Source organism: Bombus bifarius, unplaced genomic scaffold, assembly GCF_011952205.1.
Source record: "Bombus bifarius isolate JDL3187 unplaced genomic scaffold, Bbif_JDL3187 scf7180000008213, whole genome shotgun sequence".
Classification (NCBI taxonomy): Eukaryota; Metazoa; Arthropoda; class Insecta; order Hymenoptera; family Apidae; genus Bombus; species Bombus bifarius.
The window spans coordinates 326,558-347,440 of NW_022884516.1; the positions used below are offsets into that span (position 1 = coordinate 326,558).

Below are 20,883 nucleotides of genomic sequence, written 5' to 3' on the forward strand. Positions count from 1 at the left end.
TAAAGTAAGTATATAGCGATATATTTATTTATGTTATACAAAAGTTCTAATTAAACGGTATTTGCATTGAATTTGTTGGAAACTTCGCGACGCGAAATCCAGAACGTAGAAAAGTCGTACGTACGATTAGCATCCATCGACCGAACGAAACTCGCGGTCGGGGAATTTCCAACCGTCTTGAGATCTTAACGAGAGATCTTGAAGTCGTTACCAGAAGTGGAGGTGCAGCTAGAATTTAAAAATATCCCAAAGGAGAGACGATTCGGGGGGAAACGTAGATCACCTTGGGCTCGCTTCATTACCTTTCACGGTATTGTAAAAAAAGAAATCCAGTCAGGAAAAGGGAATAGAAAGCAAAAAAGAAGGAAGAAGAGCGGAGAACGGGGGATGGGAGAAGTAAAGAGCTTCCCAAGAAGAATTAATTCTCCCGACTTCTGACCTCTTCCATGCACGTCCGCTCGATTTTATCCGACTGCGTCCTTTCAGAAGCGAATGAATCTCGAGGAAATGTGACGTTTTCCAACCAATGGAAATAACAAATTGCTTTGTGGACAAAAATTTTGCCTCCTTTTTGGTTTAAACCTGCGATTATTATTTACCGATGATCAGTGTCGCAACATTTCACGTAGTATTCGCATCTTTTTCAAGTATTTACAATTGTAATGCGCGTAGAAACATCGCTACACACGGTAAAGACTAAAACGCGGACATTATCTTCTGTTTATCGTATCAGTTTTCCAAACGATCACACGCAAGAAGTTTATAGCGTGTAATCGATAGAATTTCTCTAAAAACCACGTCAACGTACTGACATTTCGCAAAATATAAACGATAGGAAGACATCGAATGTACGAACCACGCGGTATTCGCCTGGACTTTTCGTCGAACTTGTTACAGTGATTTCAGTTACATACTATCCCTTACACGCGTACGATATAAAGAGATTCGTTTCTCTCTAACATCTTGCGCAAAGTCAAAGTGCCGAATTCTTCTCGAAAGACAAGTACTACTCCTAAGCTGTTACCAATCGATTCTTCCGCTTCCTTCGATCCTCTCCTTTTCTTCGTCATCTTCCGTGTGATTCGTCCGTCGTTGACCTTCGAAATAAACGTCGATCAGACGCGAGGCTACCTCACTCCCGCGGTGCTTGCAGGTTCTTTCTCGTTAATCGAATAATCATCTGCAATGCACTACGGAATTGAAGAAGCAACGCGAAAGTCGTTGAACCAACAGTGCCTTCTGCGTTTCTTCTCTTCCTGTTTCTCTTCTTATCACTCTGTTTAGCGTCCCTTTTTCAAGTCCGTGACCCCCGGCATTCTTGCTCGGTGACGTTCAATTCTGCCGTTACAAATGGAGAGAGGAGGGCAGCAATTTTCACCGGTTTTTCGGATAAGCCCGACGACCTCTCATCCGCTTTCATTCTTTTTTCTTCTTCTTCGTTCCCTTTGATGTCACGGAACGATATTCCCGTGCGCAAGAGGATATGCATGCATTGTCGCGGAGAGATTACACGCAGCACAGTGTGTAACAGTGAGAGTATAGAACAGAGGAGAGGGGGGGAGAGAGAGAGAGAGAGAGAGAGAGAGAGAGAGGAAATATAGTCGAACAGCGCGAGTGGTTAAGCGCTAAAGTTCGCGAAACGAGAATTTTACACTGGCGAATTTGATACGCGTATTTGCGGAAGGTAAAATTAGGCAACCCAGCTAGATACCCTATGCAGAGGGCACGTTCTACTCTTTAGATTTTACATATATCTCTCTTTACGTTCTACTTGGCTTTTAGATATCTTTTCATAACGGAAAAATCACCTTTAATCCTTTGGTTTGCAGTCTTTTTTTTTAGCAACTAGCTAATTCGTTAATCAATCATTTATATACCTGTTCATCGAATTTTACCTATTTTCTGTAATATATCGCACATAGTAATTGCGTTCTCTGCAACGTACTCGAGTAATGGCGCTATTATCATCGGATCGTTAAAAAAAAAAAAAAATGTAACCTAATACAAAGATTCGATCGAATTGAAAAATTGATGGAATCTCGTGCATTCTTACATTTCAAACGATTCAACGTGTAAATCACACGATCGTTATTACTACGATTACATTCTAAATTTTCGTAATCCTGACTATGGATCGGGTCGTTCTTACCACGTTTTTCCCCCCACTCGTTTGCCTCAGTCTCGCTAATGCAGACATTCAACGTCACAACGACGACTCCCTTAATTTACCAAATTTCAGACATCCCCACTTTTTCCCACGTCACGTTAAACGCGTAAACCCTACCGCTCAGCTTTCAGCAGTGGTCCGCTTTAACGCTCGCGTCTCCCCAGGGTTAATCCCTCGTAGTAAAAAGAACGTTATGTTTCGAGAACGGCCTGCACAAAGCGTTATCACTTTTAATTACTCGTTTTCAGCCAGCTCGCCGCGATAACTCGGCCCTTTAACCAGACGCCCGGTCCGCAAAATGCGCTGTCCATTCCTCGCGACCAGCTGAAACGCTTTAAAACATCCCGCTGCCGACGGGTGGTCCTTCAACGTTAAAACGAGACGACACAGCTCGGCGCGGCGCGTCGCGTCGTTACACGTTGCGACGAAATAACACCAACGAATGTTCGTAACAAGCATTCGAACAAAACGTTTCCGTAATTCACTTTGTTCTCTGTTTTTCGCTATACGATTGAATTCGCGGTGAAATTGACCTGACTTTTCTAAAGTCGACCATTTACCTGCAAATCTAGTTGCGGAAAATATATTTTCGTCATTTTCAAGGGTATTTCCTCTGCCACCTTGCTACAAATTTTGTTGCGTAAAAATAATACGAAAATATTGTACGTATAAGGAAACTTGTATATACGTGTATATATTTCGGTAGAACTAGTTCGATAGAAAAAGGTTATCAAGATTCGTGGAATATCTTTATCGCTTGTTCCATGAAAAATTTGTTCTTTCATGCGGAATCGATATTCATCCGAGAAAATTCGCTGCCGCGAGTCTACGGTAGAATTTTTTAATTAAATTTGTCGACGTTCGTCGATCTCAAATGCCGTTATTAAATGAATAACGAGTGCTGTTTCGTTATTCGACTTTTCTACCAATTAACCCATTCCGCTATAAAATGAGGCTTTCTCTTAAATCGTAATTTTAATTATCAAGTATATCGAGTTTTATTTCTTTCGATCTTTTACTTTTCAAAATATCTTCGTCTTCCATCAGTTTTATTACGACTGAATCTTTTCAGTTACTACAATGTACGATGTTCGTTCCATTTTAAAGTTTGAATTAACTCTCCGTATACGTACGAATTACATTCTGTATAATCTTCTCTATCGTTACCTTTGACAAATGTGCAAGATGTTAAGAAAAACGAGTCCGATAGTTTAGAAGCTTGTAGCACTCGCCGAAAAGGGTAACATATATCTAATCGACATAGGTCCGTTATTCATACAACGAAAGTAAGTTTTGCGCGACGATCAACGATCTTGGACGAACCAGAAAGAACATCATATTATAATTTTTATATCGTGATACAAAAAGAGTATGTCGTATATCATATATTTTAAAAATAGGAAGTATCGAAAAGCGATTTATTCCTGAGCGACTACACGTTAGTCAGCGCAAAAGACGAATCGCTCCTTTTGATCGCAAACAGCTTCGCTTTGAGCTTCCCAAGCACTTCTGCAGCAATTGCACCAATTACATTTTCCAACAACAAATATTCGTATTCGTGGGACGCGCAACGTCGCTCTGCGAAGGCATAATAATCCAGACAGCGTGAAAATTTAATCCTCCAGTGGCCGAAACTTTACCGGTAACTTGGAAACTGAAACTAGTGCGCGCTTCTTCGTGCTAAATGACACCCGAAGGATCCAGGGGCACTAAGTCAAATTCGATCTTCGCAGTAGTTGTAACAGCTGCTGCCTTTTACGGTACTTTGAATTCGTCGTTACGAAACATCGATGGAAACAGTACCTGTAGTTAATTTGTTACGAGGTTGATTCGACGATTATTATCACCGAGCGTGACGAATGTAGTTTGGAAATTCAAGACAATAATAGACAGAACGGAAAGAAATTCTTACGTTTCGGTACACGATTATAGCATAAAAAAAAAGTAAGAGACGTAAAAATTAATCAGTCGACGTAATTATTCTCAACTCGTCGTTATGTCTACGCTTTTCCATAATTTAATTACATTCTCAAAGTATACGATCGTATACTTTGTACAATTATAACGACATAATTGCTAAAAGGTATTAACACTTTATTTATTATTAGTGTTCGGTCAAAATCTCAATAACTGTTGGATATCGATAGACTTCAGTCGAAATATAAGGTTTTAGTTATCTGTATAACATTGATATTTTTCGATATTTAGTTTAACGCGAGACGCGATACTTGTGACGCGTGAAATATATGATTGCAGAAAATAAAAGTTTATCGATATCAAAGAGTGTAGGAAACGTGATTGGTACTTTCGTTAGGAAGCGTGAAACTGAATTTGGCTAGGAAACTTTCGAGTAGGTCAGCTTGACAAAAATACTCGCAAAAGTGTATTAAAACGTGTACGTATATCTATCAGTGTGTTATTATAGACGTTTCAAGAATTCAGCCACTTGGCCAAGACTTGCTTTTTCGACGAAGAAACGCGAACCGTAACAATCTCGATCCGGAACATCTTCCACTAATGGTCTGATTATTTATTAATATTAACACTTTTATCCGATCAATTTACGCCACGTCTCTGTTATTTCCTCGTTTTCGTCCTCGTGTTTCCAGCAACTCGTACAGAGAGGAATGGGGTGTACTTAAACGACGAGAAGACGATGGCGGTAGAAGAATGGAGAGGTTACGGATAGCTGTATCAAGTATGATGTATTACACGTATAAAGATACTCGTGATAGACTGTTATAGTTTCAGTGCATCGTTTTAAAGTGGCCATTCGAGCAAACGGGTCGAAATTTACGAATTTACATGGTCGTTACACGATGCAGCGAACGGAAAATAGGGCTATAAAAATATTCAGTGCATAGCGAACGATGCAACAACCTCTATCGACATTTTTCTTTTTTCACAGTCCAGATTCGCGACGGTGGACGCTGCAAAAAGATGCCGTATCATTGTCGACATCTTTTTAATTTGGTACGTTATGGTATTTTTTCGGTTGTATTCGATTTGAACGAAAATATACTTTTGTCGCGTTTCATTCGCTCGTTTCGCTTTAAGAAGCTAAACTTTGCAAACATCCAATATCCTTTTAACTAGCCTGATGTTCGATTGCGAATTTTCAATATCCACGATCGCTAAGAAAATACGAAAAGGCCGATAATTAACGACGCTTCGATACCGTCGCTTGGACTTACGCGTCGAAATTCTCTTTGCCTAATTCCGTGAAACACGGTTCGTGAGCCCAATCCACGAGGATGATTTAATTAGGACGTTCAATTAGAACGCATCAGCGGCTGCCCTTCGAGATTACCAAGCCGCTCAAAGCCCACCAACCCTTCCTTACTTCCGTCTCGCTTTTCCGTTTCACAGAACGCGAACAATCGTGTGTTTCGTAAACGATGAAATATTTGGCGGTGAACCGCCAATAGAATTCCACTCTTATCCGCTAACAAAATTTTAGAAACACAAGCTACTTTCTCCTAACGTAGACAACCAACGGTAACGTTTGATAAACATCGTTGTTTTGCAATGGTTGCAATTTTGGGATATTAACACGGTATAATTGTGTTTTCACGAAATACGAAATTGTTTCACGAATAACGAAGTGAAGATTGGCGCTTTAAAGAAATAGAGATAGCAGATCGCTTTTTGTAAAAAGCTGATTAGCTAACAGTTTTTGCACATATTCCGATATTCCGAAAACGATGCAAAATGGAATAGCGAGACTTTTTAATTTTTCGTCGAACCACTGTGCGACGACATCGACCAGATAAAAATTATATTACTGATTTTAAGTCTGTTAGGATTATCGCGATTAGAGATCAAGAACGAACGATGTAATAATACGACTGATAATTATGGGACGGGATAATGGAACGATAAGTACGTTATCCGGCGACATGAAAAACTGCTTAAAAGAAACGGAAGAAACTAACAAAGTGTTACCGATCGTATTTCTCAGCTATATCGAACGATACAGCGATGTAGCTTTTTGTATATATGTACGTGTATATGTGCGTATATCGTATACGTATCCGGAATCGCGCCGAAAACTGAAGCGTAACGTATAGCGTGCGACAGTGATTTTCGTGAAATATTGAATATCTGATTCGCTAAAGCGGTTGTAACTGGTACACGGAAAATTACATAATCCCCGACATTAGCGATAATGTGTTCGACCGTGTCGATTAACGCCCTTGCACGCGTGCTTTTCAACTCGTTACCGCGGTTTCTGCGAATCGTTATCTAATTGGCGAATACTTGAACTACTTTCGCTCATAGAAGTTTCTCAATCTCGAAGATTTTTTTTATTTTTTATATGATTTATATGTCGTTGTTGAGACAATTTGTTTCGAACATTAAGATATCGTAGTTGACTGATTACTGTTCGTACACACAATAACCCGGAAAATAATGAAATTTTCTTCATTTTTGTTTATAGTCTTTTAAATATTTATTACCGTTCGTATACTAAAATATCCTCTAGGTGTAAACATTTATAAAAGCGTCGAAAGAATTCAAATTTTTCAATTTCAATGATCATAATTCCATGGCTGAGAGTAAAACGAAAATCAAGAATAATAAAATTGCGTTGGAAATTTCATTCTGGCGAGAATCAAACTTGAAAACTCGTTTCCAAGAGAATTGAGTTTGAAAATTTGTCGAGTATACCGTATCGGGTTAATTCTTAAGTAAACGCATTTAAATCCAGCTTGCTCGAGAACGAGATTTCAAGCGCAAAAATTTGATTCTGCGTTTTCCACTTATTTTCACACGTAGAGTACCTTGCTGCCAATTGTCCGCTCTTATCTGACCGAGAATTTGTTATATACGCGACAAGTTTTCAAGCTTGATTTCCACCAACACAGAGCTTTCGCTGTAATTTTGTTATTCTTGATTTTCGTTTTATTTCGAGCCATAGAATCTCTCCTCTTCCCTTGTACCTTGAATTTGCACCCACGGCGTGTATATTTAACGTATAATATGCCTGAATGTGCGAAATGAACGTGTGCTTTGGAGCTGAGTGTCATCGGTTTCAGTTTTTTAAGCGGTGAAAGAGACGAAAATAATAATCGACAGGTAGATACAAGCTTGGTTTTGCCTGGCTTGAAAATCTTCCCACGTATGTTCTCTCGCGCAGTGGAAAAGATTACGTAACACGAATTGTTCCCTTGGAGCCGCAGCAAACGCATACAGTATCGCCTTTAAAAGACGGTACGATAGGAAACTCGGTCGATTCAGGTTCATGATCTTTTAAAAATTAACTAGTTCCGCCCATGCAAGTATCGCTTTTCGGTCAAACTCGTAAACTTTACAAATTCTCGCAAATTCGACTGAAAAATCGTTCATCTGTAAGAAATACAAATCGATCGCCACCACCGATCGAATAATCAATTCCAGTATCAACAAATAACCATTGGAAATACATTATTTTAATGGATATTGAAACGATTTCGATTCATATGCTGTATCTGTTAACTCTTTCTTAAATATTTTATCCTACGGAAACACCATACTGGACTAAATGTTTCCACGGGTCTTTATTAGCATTAATTTCTTTAGCAATTTTTTAATCTACGCGTATCAATGTTTGCCGTGCAACAACACGAAGAAATCGAAGCGACGAAAGTGAAGTTCTCGTTGACAAGGCTTATAATACGATTGCAAGGAAAAGCTATTTACAAGTTGAAATTTTAAAACATCGGAGCTAATAAATAAGTATTATACTCTTTAGGATTGTTAGTTTCTTTTGCGCTGGGTATTCGTAGGCGCGTTATAAGTTCGGCTGGACGCATTTACGAAGAGTAGTTTAGAAATATCTTGCAAAGGTATTCGTTGCTGAAATTTCGACCCGAAGAAATACCTCAGGTTCGAGTATCGTTTCTCCTTCAAAGGCATAGCAAAGGAACGTGAACGGGTAGTGGCGATATCGAGGAACCTGTTAATTGGAAGTTAACGTTTCTGACACTAATCAATCAATATTGATCCTGGACAGACCAAGGGAACCAAGCTGGTCTTACCGAACTAAAGGGGGCAAAATTATTCCACCGATCGGATTCACTCTGACGGTTAAACCGATACGATTGAATATTCGCACGAAACACAGTTCCAACGTTTATAATAAAAAATTCATCTTTCAAACATACGTTCTACATTATCTATATTTCAGAAGTAATTAAAGTTTTATTATATTCAACCAAGTACACATTGTTTGACCAATGCTCGATTTTTATTTAAAAAAAAATTGTCGAGGATGAGTAACCTTCGAACGATATTCAGTAGGAAATTCGTGTCGCGAGCAAAGAAATATCGGGAGTTTTCTATCGAAGAATAACCCAATTCGCGAATTGAAAGCAAAAAATAAATTAAATTAATACTTATCTAAATTCTTATTCCAATATTATCGAATTACGCCGGACAACCAATGAACCTCGATAAACGAGCATCTGTTTCCGATAGAAGAAGCGCCAGACGTTTAAGCTGCGTTCAGAACCGAAACCTCGATTGCTTCTCGTGATTACAACGTAATTACGATATAGCGGAGGAAAAAAGCAGCGGATTCCGGGTGTGGTCCCGGCCAACCACGTTAATTGTCGTCATTAAATCGCTCCCGTAAACTCATTTACAAGAGCGTTACGCTTCGGTCGGGCAAGAAAAAGGATTTCCTGGGCGTTAAGTCAAATACGTTTCGCCCGGGGAATCTCATTTAAATACTCCCGTCTGGCTCGCTCGAATGTTAGCAAAACGAGAGAAGGAAACTACGCTGGTGGTGGAAGCGTAGTCCGGAATCCTACCCTCCTCCTAACTCGCCCCCTCGCCCTTCTCTCTCTCTCTCTCTCTCTCTCTTTCTCTCTTTCTCTTATTTTGCTCGTTTCTGTATGGCTGACTGGTTTTCCCGCGGCCATATCGTGAAGCTAAGCTAAGCTTCTTACGTGCAGACGACCCGAAGCTTGCAACAACGGCGGCCGTTTCGAAACGCGACGTGCACCCATGCGCACCTAAGACGACGAGGCTGGAATATCACGTGGAAAAAAGTTTCGCTTCGCTCCGCGAAGCAGAATCTCCTTGGATAAAGCGTACTCTACGCTTATCTACTTTGCGTAAGCGAATTCCGACCGGCGGAGATTCTTGTTTATGCCGATGACGCGGGCATTCTAAGGGTGGTTAAGCTCGTTCGTTCGGGGAGACAATCCTGTCGATCGTGAAAATTTGCGGCTGCTTGACGCTCGTTTTATAAGCTATTCTTTATCAAGCAATTCGAATAATCTCCTGGTTTTTGTTATTCCATTCTATCTGTGTTTAGAATTTGTCGATACGCTTTTGCCAGAAATTTTGTTGCGTTCTTCTATTTTCGTTGCGACGCGGCTAACGCTTTCGCTGGCTGTTGGACAGTTCTTAACGTTATATCGAATTAATTTGCCTATCTCGGTATGCTTTGGTACGCACCTAAAGCATAAAGCATAAACAAATTGTATCGCGATTCGGTGTTAGCGGTGATTATTTCAAGAAGAGAGACTAATCGAGCATCGACTAGTCGGACTCGAGACTTCATCCAACCAGAGAATATCGCTTTCTCTCGTTTCATTCAATTTATTTGATGTGTTTAAACGTTAAAATCTCTGCCGATGAATATTTTTTGCAGAAAACCTGCCCGTCCGATAGAGAAACGAAAGAGCAACGACAGAAAGCAAAGAAAAAGAGAAACACGCCATCGTTATCCTTAATTGCAACGTGTTATATGTAACGGAAAATCGTTGTACGCGTCCGTGTTCCGCGAATGTTTTCCTTTGGTGCAACGTTTAACGTCCCTTTAGTCTGGTACGATGTTTTCGAGTTTCGCTTGATGCACCGATTGCTTCTTCGCTCGACAAAATGTCTAAAAATACCGTTAATTATAGATGCTATATAATATTGGAAATATAAGATACCTTATACATAATGCCTTGACTTGAGTATCGATAATTTAGAAAGCGTAGTTTCTGTCAATGGTTCTTAAAACGAAAGTTGAACTATACTCTTAATTTGTTCCGATACAAAATCTCCACTTTTAAAGTGAATCAACTTTCTAACGAAATATATCGAATAGTTTAGAAATTTAATCGAAACGTTAAATAATACAAAATCGTCGAATACGTTGGAATTATTAATCCCAGCGTGGAAAATACAAAAACGGGATATTAAATAGCAAAGTTATATATTTTGTCGTCGCATTGAAAATCCATATGTTGTAAAACGTTAAATCATCCGGATCGCTGCAAATGACACGGTGAATTTAACTACTCGCGCGTTATACAAATAAATTTTCTCTATCGAGCTTCATCGCCTTGATTCTTACTTCTATGGTCACCGGTAATATGTTATTTCGATTTTCGAAAAGCCATGAAATATGCATTATTTTCGTTCTTGCGCCCTTGCTTCTTTTTACCGTTCAGGAAGAATCGAATATTGGATCGTGGCCAATTTCATCTCGCGCGAACGATCTGCTGTTTCGATTTTCGAATACTAATAAAATACAGATTTATACGCATGTCCCCGTTTTCGACAGGATTGAAACTAAATCATGGCGAAGTTTGTCGCGTGAGGAAGATGCGTTGAAACCTCGCGTATCCTGTTACTCGCATCATCGTGCTGACTAAATTACGAATATAGCATGTGCCATGTAAACAACCATTTTTCTATTATTCCTACGCGTGTATTACGGTTGATGAAATTATCGTAAAAATACCGTGAAAGAATTTATTTCGATTCGACTCTTAGGATTCGTGATGAGACCTCAAGTAGTATGGTACTGCAATGATCAGGCACGACGTCTGCTTTTTTCCTTTTTCTATTTCATTCTAAGATCGCTGGTACTCCGCCCCGAGAAAAATCTAACCTCGCCTAACCGAAGTCTAATTTTACGTTAATCGGAAATGAGCTTAGATTAGGTCTGGCTCGGATCTGGGTTACGTAAAAGAAAAAGCTCTCGATTATTCGCGCTTTATCGAATGTGAATGGCGTTCGGAAGATGACGTACTTTTGGGTCCGTTAAAAATATCGGAAACGTATTTCATTGTTCCTTCGTTCGAAAGCCTCTTTGCTCGATAACATGGTTTTACGTAACTAAAACAAGCACGCTGTTCGCTGCATCGAAGACAAAGTAGAGATCGATCTTCGTAGCATTGAATTCATCCTTTATATCATGTACCGTATACACGAATGGGATACGATGCCGGTAGTAAGTCTTATTCAATGGTGAACCGTACACGTTGTACGCTGACGAGCAAGATTAATAGATCTCCTAGGGAGCATGAAAATTTCAGAAACGAAATCAATCTTACGAACTTGCCACGCTTATCTGCCTATCTTCCGTACTTACGAAACGAACCTAATCACACACACCCACGCGCTTCTGTCTTCATTAACACCGCACCAGCTATTAATATCAGACACGACGTTAACTCGGAGCGAGTTGCTCCGGTCTATCGTGTCCAACGACTTTCTCCTCTCCGACGATGATAAAAATACTCCTGTTCGTAATACGTTACAGTTATGTTTCTCTGTTGGAAAAAAATCGAAACAATGGCTGAAAAATTACGCAACGCTGTTATTATTCGGTGTGTGGTATTCGGATACACGTAGGAACGATCGGGATTTCACGAGAAAGGAACGAGCAGAGAAAATTTTTAAATAACAATAACAATTATCGTTATTATCGATCGAACACCGTCTTTTGTTTTTTCGTTGGCCGCAGGGCCACACTCGCGCAAACGTCATCGGCGTCTCAAAGATGTTTTATACTCTTACCGCGACTATATCGCATTCCGCGTATTCGGTATTTTTGGAGATAGAAAATTATTTTCGCAATAGCAGATATTGCTTCGACTTGAGTTCTTAAAACGACATAGATCAAAACGTAGAAATATTTGCCCGCTTTGCATCGCAAAGTGTAAGTTTGAGAGACACGTAACGCGACAATAGGTGAAAGGTTCAGAAAAATCGTACATACGTTTCGTGTAATACGAATGTAATACAGAATAATAGTAGAAGAAATATCGGTACATCTGTACGAAACTTTTACCATCTAGAAGTACAGCCTTCGCTAACGTTATGTCAAAGTTTCGTGTCAGTTGGATCGTTAGAAGCCGAGTTATAATACTCGACGTCAAAGCACCGTTTGTTCGTGGCTCGTGAGCCGGACAGTTGGGTTTTGTTGCGCGATAATGCATCGGTTCGTTATGCGGCGGTTGTGACTGCTTTTTTGCACAAAAACAAGTTACAACGTTGCACCGTAGTCGCCAAATTTAACACTCTGCTGTTACTCTTTGTTTCCACGGTTCAAATTAAGGATGGAAGAAAAGCGTTATGTCACGACGTTTCAATATGCAAAAGGCAGCGACGAGAACGGCCGTTCGGCGCGTTCTTGTTAGCCGTGGAAATCCTTGTATCGCCGCAGAAGGAATACGTTTCGAACGAAATAAAATATTTCCTGCGGTAAAATACTTTGTAACGTACGAATCTGTTAAAGATGTGCTCTCTTCCTTTCTTCGACCAAATTACGCCTTATACGTCTATATTCGATACTTTTAACGCCAATCTCCCTTATTGCATTTTTCCATGCTATCGTTGGGTAAATGAATGTCGTCGATAATTGGAATGAAAAAGAAAATTATAAATACCTAGTCTTTCCATCGCGAGAAGATTGTCGGTAATAGGTGCGGATAGGAACGGTACTCGACGATCTAGCGTCACAGGAGATATACGAAACGTAAATAATCTATCAGAAATCTCGTCTCGCAAATATTTAGAAAAATAAGCGAATATTCGTTAAGGCATGGTTAAAACTGACATTACAGGAAACACGACGACCAACGCATGGTAACGTTCGATCAAAGACAAAGTCGAAACAATTTCATACGTATAAGAGAGAAATGCCTACTTCGAGGGTAGAAGCGGCTATCCTTAAGACGCTTAAGGACCAGCTTGCAAGCTAACGGCCGACGGATACGGTAGTCTAGAGTCTAGATTTTCGCGTCGTCTCGTCGCTGAGCTCGCAATCGGAAAAGCGTCACGACGCGAGAGACCGATCGATGACATTCTGTTGTGTAGACGCTCCTCTCCTTTCTTCCGCTTTCTTCCGCTTTCTTTCGCTTTCTTTCGCTTTCTTCCCCCCGTCCTCTGCCGCTCTTTTTCCAGCATACGACTTCGGTTTAATCCGCTTCTTCCCGAAATCCGAGCAAGTCAAAACGAAAAGAAGGAAGAAACGAGGATGAAACGAGAAGAAAAAAGATGAGAAGACCACGGATATCGAGACCTTCTTACAAAACGCACTCCCGATATTCGACGATCCACTCGTTTTTTCTTTAACGTTTTATCTGCGTACGTGTCCCCTGTCTTCGATCAAATCACCGTCTTCTCCTTTCCCTATTACCGATAAACCTAAATACGATACGATAAATACAAACAAAAAACATGAATTTTTGAGTCGATAACGCATAGATACTCAAAAAGTGTTTATTGTACCTATCCAGTGATGGGTGATCCGTTGTATAATGACATGCAAAAACTTTCTGTCGATCGATATCATCGACTCGCAAATATTTTTATCTACGTTTCCAACGCTGTAAAGTCCGATAACGCAATAAAACTTTAATCGCGCGGACAGTAATTTCGAATCTGTGTAACTACGTTAAATTACAGGAAATTTCCTACAACGAAGTAAACGCGACACCTTAGCTGTATAATTGAGCAAACCAAATGTCGAAAAGATATAAAACCGAATTTTCATTCTACCTTCGTTGTGCAGAAATTATTCTTTACGCGTTAACAAGAATTAACCGAGACAAGGGACGAGTAATTAAGAGTACGTGATCGTGTAGTCATACCTACGTAATATAGCAGCTACGATATTAATCTACCATCATAAAAGAGTTATTAGTCACTTGCGAACACAGGCAGAAGCCAGTGTTCGCAAGTTTAATCCTTGCCTATCTATTACACCGTTATAGAATGTAACAATAAAGGTGATCTCATATGGATCACGACCGTTATAGCGTTAGCGCATCGCTATAAATTGGCCAGTACCTATAGCGTAAAATACTGCAGAGTGAAATATAACGTAAAGCGATGAGTCGATTGAAAACTTGGTGCAATTATTAACTAAACAGAATTATTAACTAAACGCAAAATTCGTACGCAAGAAACGTTTACAACGCTAGGAATAGCGTACTATGCTGTGTATTGTTATGGATTATTTTTTTCTTTACCATTTCTTGCATCAACAACGTCGTATATCTCGCAGCTCGAAAAGATTTGTAATCGTTGTTTGTATTAAAGTGTTATTATTTGTTTGCCGTCTATCGAAGCGTCCTCGGATTAACACGAACGATCAAAGCGACAAATTCCCTGTAACGTATCCTGCTACTTCGATAGGACGGAAAATACGCTTTTACGAGAAGTATCGTCGAACGAAGCAGAAACGAGGAGAAATTTTCACGTTACTACGATAGATTGTCCGATAAATCGTGAAAGCACGTACAACTCCTCTTTCGTTTTAGATATTACCCGGGCATAGAGAAATCGGAGGAAAGAACGGAATCATCGATCTACGAGTGACGCGATGATCCGTCGCCGAAAAGCACTCGATCCTGGTTCGATGGACCGCGGTGCACATTTCGTCGACCGTGCACAAAGATTCGGTGACTCGTACACATTTGCTTACCGCATCCGTATTATTATCATCGATATGCCGAAAAGAACGCGATCCGATTAACTCCGATCCGTTGTTCAAAATAATCTCGACTGTACTAGCCGAAGCACGATGGATACGATAAGAAAAAACGAAATTCACTTTACGATCTGTCGATCGAAAATTCCAAGTAGAAGTATTTCTATAAGACGATGTCACGTCACGACGTGACGATCTTTCCTTAATACGATTTTCTTAAATTTCTTCGTGAAAAATGTCACGATTGATCGTAAGTTTCGAGAGTAATTTCAAAATAGATATTCGTAAAATCATCGTCTTCCATTTCTTTTCAATTTCTACGTCGATCGGCGTACGATCTTGGTCTTAGCGATTCGTCGATACGATAAAATAGAACGCCAACAACGAAATTGCAAAATCGGGTATTTGTCATTTGTCTGCATTGAAATTATTTTCCGGATTCAACGACAAAATACGAACGAGACTGTGTCTTATCACGTTCGATGTTACGTAACCGTGTTACGAACTCACGATTACAGTCGTTAAACGATAAATGACCATCCAGAAGCGTGAGCGATAAAACTAGACGTGACCATAACCGCACATTTGTAAGGACGAATGTATTAGCTATAAAATTTCACTCGACGTTTCGCGTGCAAACAGCCACTTTGGCTATCGTGTAAAATTATTCACCTGTAGTATGTGCGGTTCGTTCAACGTTCAAGTTCAGAGCTGATAACGAGGTGAATTCTCTTATTCAAGCGAGATTTCAACCCTTAAAATTACGATGTTAATCGAACAAGGGTCGTTCACGCAACGATTACTTCCGTGATACTTTGCAGACTGCTAAATTATAGCATTAAGTAGAGAGAGAGAGAGAGAGCGAGAGAGAGAGAGAAAGAGAGAGCAGAGGCAGAAGAAGAAGAAGGAGAGGAAGAGGAAGAGAAAGAGAAAGAGGAAGAAACTTGTTGAAAATGCCTATTTTTTGCTTATCATCCGTTGGCGAATCACGAATCGCTTTGTACCTAATCACGGTCTTTCTTTTCCAACTAAAATCGGTCGATACCAATTCCGAGAAAGACTGGCCGGCGCGAGAAACGTGTAAGAAACGGGTAACGAGTTGCACTCACCGTGAGGAGATTTGGGCACATAGAGGTTTAAGTATAGGCAGTCTTCGCTCTGGTTGGCCAGCAACGGTGCTAGCCTCTCGAGGTAAGCCCGTTTGGACCGCGGCAGACTCGAGTCCGGTTCCGGTGGCTTCTGAGGACACGCGGGTGGCATGGTATCCGCCAGCTTGATGCCGCGCCACGGTGTCGGCGTAACCGGTGGCATGTATCGCAACGCTCCAATTGGCGGCGTGGCGTATGGCACGCCGTAATAAGTCTCGACAGACGTGGATGATCTGTCCTCGACGCCGCGCAACGTGCCGTACCTGGTCCTGACCGTTCTCGTGCTGTATTTCTGGCTACCAGCAAGTGCCTCCGCTCCACCGGAGCACCAATGTCCGCACAACAGTCCGAGGAACACGACGATCGTTGCCAAACACTTTTTCGATCTGTCTGCTCTATTCTCGCAACGAGTCTGTACAAATCCTTCCCTCCACTCCCCTCCTTTCCCGACGATACCGTTTTTCCTCGAGTCGCCATCGTCGTTGCAAAAATGCCACGATCCCGGCTCGTTGCCGAAAATTTGATCAACCGATGAACGAATTGCGAGCTCGGTAGACGGCCGACGCTTCTCGGCAACAGCTTCCGGCCAAAGGCACCGCTGGTACACCGGAGCACAGTGGAAGACAGTGTCGACACGCTCGTCGTAAACATCGTGGAAGATAAACGACAGGCCGAAACTATTGTCCAAGGGAGGCAGCTTTTCGATAGGATCGAGAGGCGAGAGGTATTTCCTCTTCCTCTTCCTCGGAGACGAGGAGGAGGACGTCCGCATCGCGTCACGCCGCCGCGGACTGGCCCCTCCGGGCCCCGCATCTGTGGGGCCCTCCTGCCAGGGGACGTCCCTCTTCTTCTTCTTCTTCTTCTTCTTCCCTTCCCTCTCGCTCTATATCTTTATTTTCCTTCTTCTTCTCTTCTCCCTCTCTCGTATCTTTCCTCCCCTCTGTGTCTTCTATCGCCCTATCCTCTCTACGACTTTCTTGCTTCCTCGGACTTTCGTTTATCACTGTTCCCGATCTAGCGACTTCTTCTTTCGCGTCGAGAAAGCCCTCTCGCGCGTCTTCCTTGCTGCTTCCGTCTTCTTTTACCTTCGATCTCCAAGATTTCTCCTCCCTGCTGTATCTGCTCTCGGTCTTTCCACCTTCTTTATCCACACCCAACTCCCAGTATAACCCACTATTCACCCTCTGTTGTTTCGTCTCGATTGTCCAACGATTCGTCGTGTACTCGAAAATGATCGGTGCTAGCGCGCTTATCGGCTGCAAGGCTCTCAATTCCATCCTCGGGGACGTGCGTGGCCGGCAACGAACTTCCGCGATGCCCGGAAGTCGTCGGTTCTCGGTACTGTCACGCTCGTCGTCGTCGTTCGTGCAATGAGCGACGAGCTCGAGTCGACGTCGTTGAACGATTTTGAGGAAAGCATCGGCGGCTAGGGTACGACTATACCTATGGCCACCCCTGTCGACTATTACCGACTGTTCCTTGTACAGCTTCAACGAGCAAAAGCTTCGAAGACTTTACGGCGACACGGAGCAGGATATCGGGGACGATTTGGCAGTTCTCGGAGTATGTACACTTGTCTCGACTTGTTTACTACGGTATATCGTAACTCTATTAATCAATTCCTTGATTTTATTCGTACGCTGGTAGTTTCTTCGGTGGCTTCTTTTCGCGTAGACGGTTGAACCGTGATTTTCTGTAACAAAAATAACAAGGACGGCTGTATTCTACGATAATCGTTTTAATCGAAAGATCGTAACGTCGAATCGTAAGGGAATTCTCGAGACGAGAAGAATATCTTTACGTCTTATGGTCGAATAAGTCAAATTTACTTAAAATCTACGAGGTCAAAGAAGCAAGTATTTGTGGTTAATACGCTCGTACAAAGTTCCTTGTTCGTATTTTGTATCTTCGTAGTAGAAGCGGTGCGAAATGCCTGGACGCTATTTCGTAGGACGGACTATACGAAATATATCAAACTCGAGATATTACGCGTACATTGTGTCCAATTACCACGAACGAAGAGATATCTTCCACCCGAATGCGCGACATTATCAAAGTGCGGTCACAAATCCACGTCGAGATATTTCTTTAAAAAAAATATTTCTCTTTCTAATAATTTTCATATGTTATAATTCGTATGAAAGCTGATAAATTTACAATGCGATATACGTGAGAAAGAAGAGAATCCCGTCAGAAGAGAAAAAGTGGATCCACCGAGATTATCAAATACGCAAAATACAAAAATGTAACGATTCGTTGAAGGATTTCTATCTTTTGGAATCTTCGCGAAACGCTGTACCAACTTTAATACGACGAGTTTAAAGTACCTACATCAAGGAGAAATTGCAAAATCCACGACGGAAACGCAAAGACGCCTAAATAAATTAGTCTCGAACTGAAATTGCATCGCATAGAAACGAAGTGCGACTTCGTCAGAAACTAATGGAATAATAACGTTACAATCTGGTACCGAAAACCAACAGGGTTGCTTTTGTTTCGCGTTTCTGTAGACGTTCAACGGGCTTTTTCAGTCTGCCGGGAATTACATCGGACAACTCAATTTGTAACACGGCCGGTTTCGAGTTGCCGCAAATGACACGAAAACCCAATAATACCGGTTCTGCGGCAATGCGAGAATTTCCAATTTCCAAGTTGTACGCCTGCTTTAAACACGATCCTTTGCTTCGTCCAGTGTAACTTGTGCCTGCTCCCCCTCCTCCTCTGCTCTCTCCTCTATCTCTCTGTCTAATAAGTAAATTGACATCGACAACCTCGCTTCTCCATAGGGAATCGAAGCCGATCACGATATGTATATGTACGTACGCAAATATATTTCAAGCGATGTATTAAATTTGACGAAGCTGCGGAACTTGATCTAGTAAGTGGATTACCAAGGGATTTAACGTCAAATATTTAATTGTTGATCGAATCCGACCTTGAATTCATTAACAAGTCAGCCATTCGTGAATCGCACGAAAGCACGCGTACGATCGCTGCCAAGTATGCGAAAGTTTGTTTCTTTTTCGGATAGGATGCACCTTAGTTACGAAATTGATATTTATCAAATGATACAGCCGTACTTGATAAAATTGTAGCAATACGCGCTGATTTTATCCCGTATACCCGTTACAGCTTATAACACACATTAAAAACAGATATGTTACGGATTAATGATTAAATTTGGTGGATGATAACGATAAACGCGTGGAACTATTTCGTCACTGAAAAATGCTTTGTCTTGTTGTTTGTCGAGTTGTTTGATATCTGAGCTTTGAGGTTTGAAAAATTCTTGAAATACGATTAAGATATTACCACGTTTAATCGAAACGAACGTCGATCATAAAATAGCGTAATGTCTAAAGAAATTTGCAAAAAAGAATAGTTGGATGTACACGATTTTCAGCTTGTATCGTATTGCAAAAAATACTAAAAGGAAGGTCAATGGAATTGAGAATTGGTAGAAAAATATAATAAAGATTCGAAAATCATATCCCTGTTGCTTCGTCATAGATTGAAAGTTTGAAACAGATTCTATGTACCTACTCGTATCTATCATAGATTATTCGTATTTTGCGTAAATCTTTGCGAGAAATATCGGGCGCTCAGAAAGGACAGGTAAGGCGCGGACTAGCCAGATCAAAGAAAACGTACGAACATTTTTCGAAACTCTCTGTTCGCCAGATTATATCGAGGCTTGTAATTCGGAATTTACAATGTCACGATACGTCGAAATAAAGAAGGATCTACGTCGAAGTAAAATGTTAGAAGATTTTACAACGTACAGGTACAGACAGAAAGCAGGTGACGTAGAATCAAGTAGCAAGATAAAACTATAACGCTGGCATGTTTTCGTCTTCTGTCCGTTTGTCGTAGCGTACTAGTAGTGGTTTTACACGTCGTAACGCCAGAGTTGGCGATGGTAGAAAAGCCACAGCTTAAAGAAATTGTAGCTTCTAAAAAATCGTATGAAAATTTCGAAGCAAATCTGGTAAAAACCCCGTTAATGCGTGTAATTTGTGCACTACGATACGTATTAGATTCCTTTCTTATAGTTGCATCGCTGAAGTAATTGACTAACATCGAAGGTTTCACTTTTATTCGCTATCGCGATATAAAACGTAAATTAAAGAATTGGAATTGGCTTTGATTAAAAAATAAGGAATGAAAGTTAAGAGCGTTCGAACGAAATAAATGTATCGACTTAGGAGAACCACGAAAGAATCGTAAAATTTCAACAGCAAAGAAGGACGTATCGTTTGCACGAGAACGAGAACGAGAACGAGAACGAGAAGAAACAATAAACCGTGTTCGTAAAGAGCACACAAAGAGTTGGAACGAGCAGCAGAATCGTGAAAATTACGTACGTCCACTGTCATAAAGATTTATACCGCTAATACTCGACGCTGTGTCTCCGGGGTACATAAAGTTTAAGAAGCATTTAAGTTACCGCCCTCGTCGAAAATTTATACGCTACGACGTTAAACGACGCACCGTTTCCTTTGTACTTTATATTCTATCCAGCGAGACGAATGCGTTTATCCGAAACTCCTCGGACGTGCGAAATTCCACGGTCAAATCGAATTGCGTGTCAAGTACTCGTTGCTTCGCCTATCGCAGACGTTCTATCGTTGCGACTGTAGACTATACTTTAAAACTTGAAAAGAGGATCAAAGTATCGGCGGATTACGCGTCGAATTCGACGCGATTCGTCCTTATCTTCGCTCGGCTGTCACCACTGACCGAGATATCGATAACCCGGTCCATTATCGAGACGGTGGAACACGGGAAACCGTGGAGAGTTGTTCGCAGTTGAAATTAAATTCCTAGCTCGCACTAATTGCAGGGGACAAGCGAGACGATTA

The 20,883-nt window shown here is 41.1% G+C and overlaps 1 protein-coding gene across 1 annotated transcript in view; it reads right to left on the bottom strand.

Annotated features, from left to right (window-relative positions):
• LOC117210978 (neuroligin-1-like) overlaps nucleotides 1-16,831 on the bottom strand; it is a 43,195-nt gene extending 26,364 nt beyond the window's left edge. Inside the window, exon 1 of the mRNA XM_033454480.1 lies at nucleotides 15,983-16,831. Coding sequence (XP_033310371.1) covers nucleotides 15,983-16,793 — 811 coding nt within the window. The 5' untranslated portion in view covers nucleotides 16,794-16,831. The remainder of the gene's footprint in view (nucleotides 1-15,982) is intronic.
• Nucleotides 16,832-20,883: the final 4,052 nt, after the last annotated feature.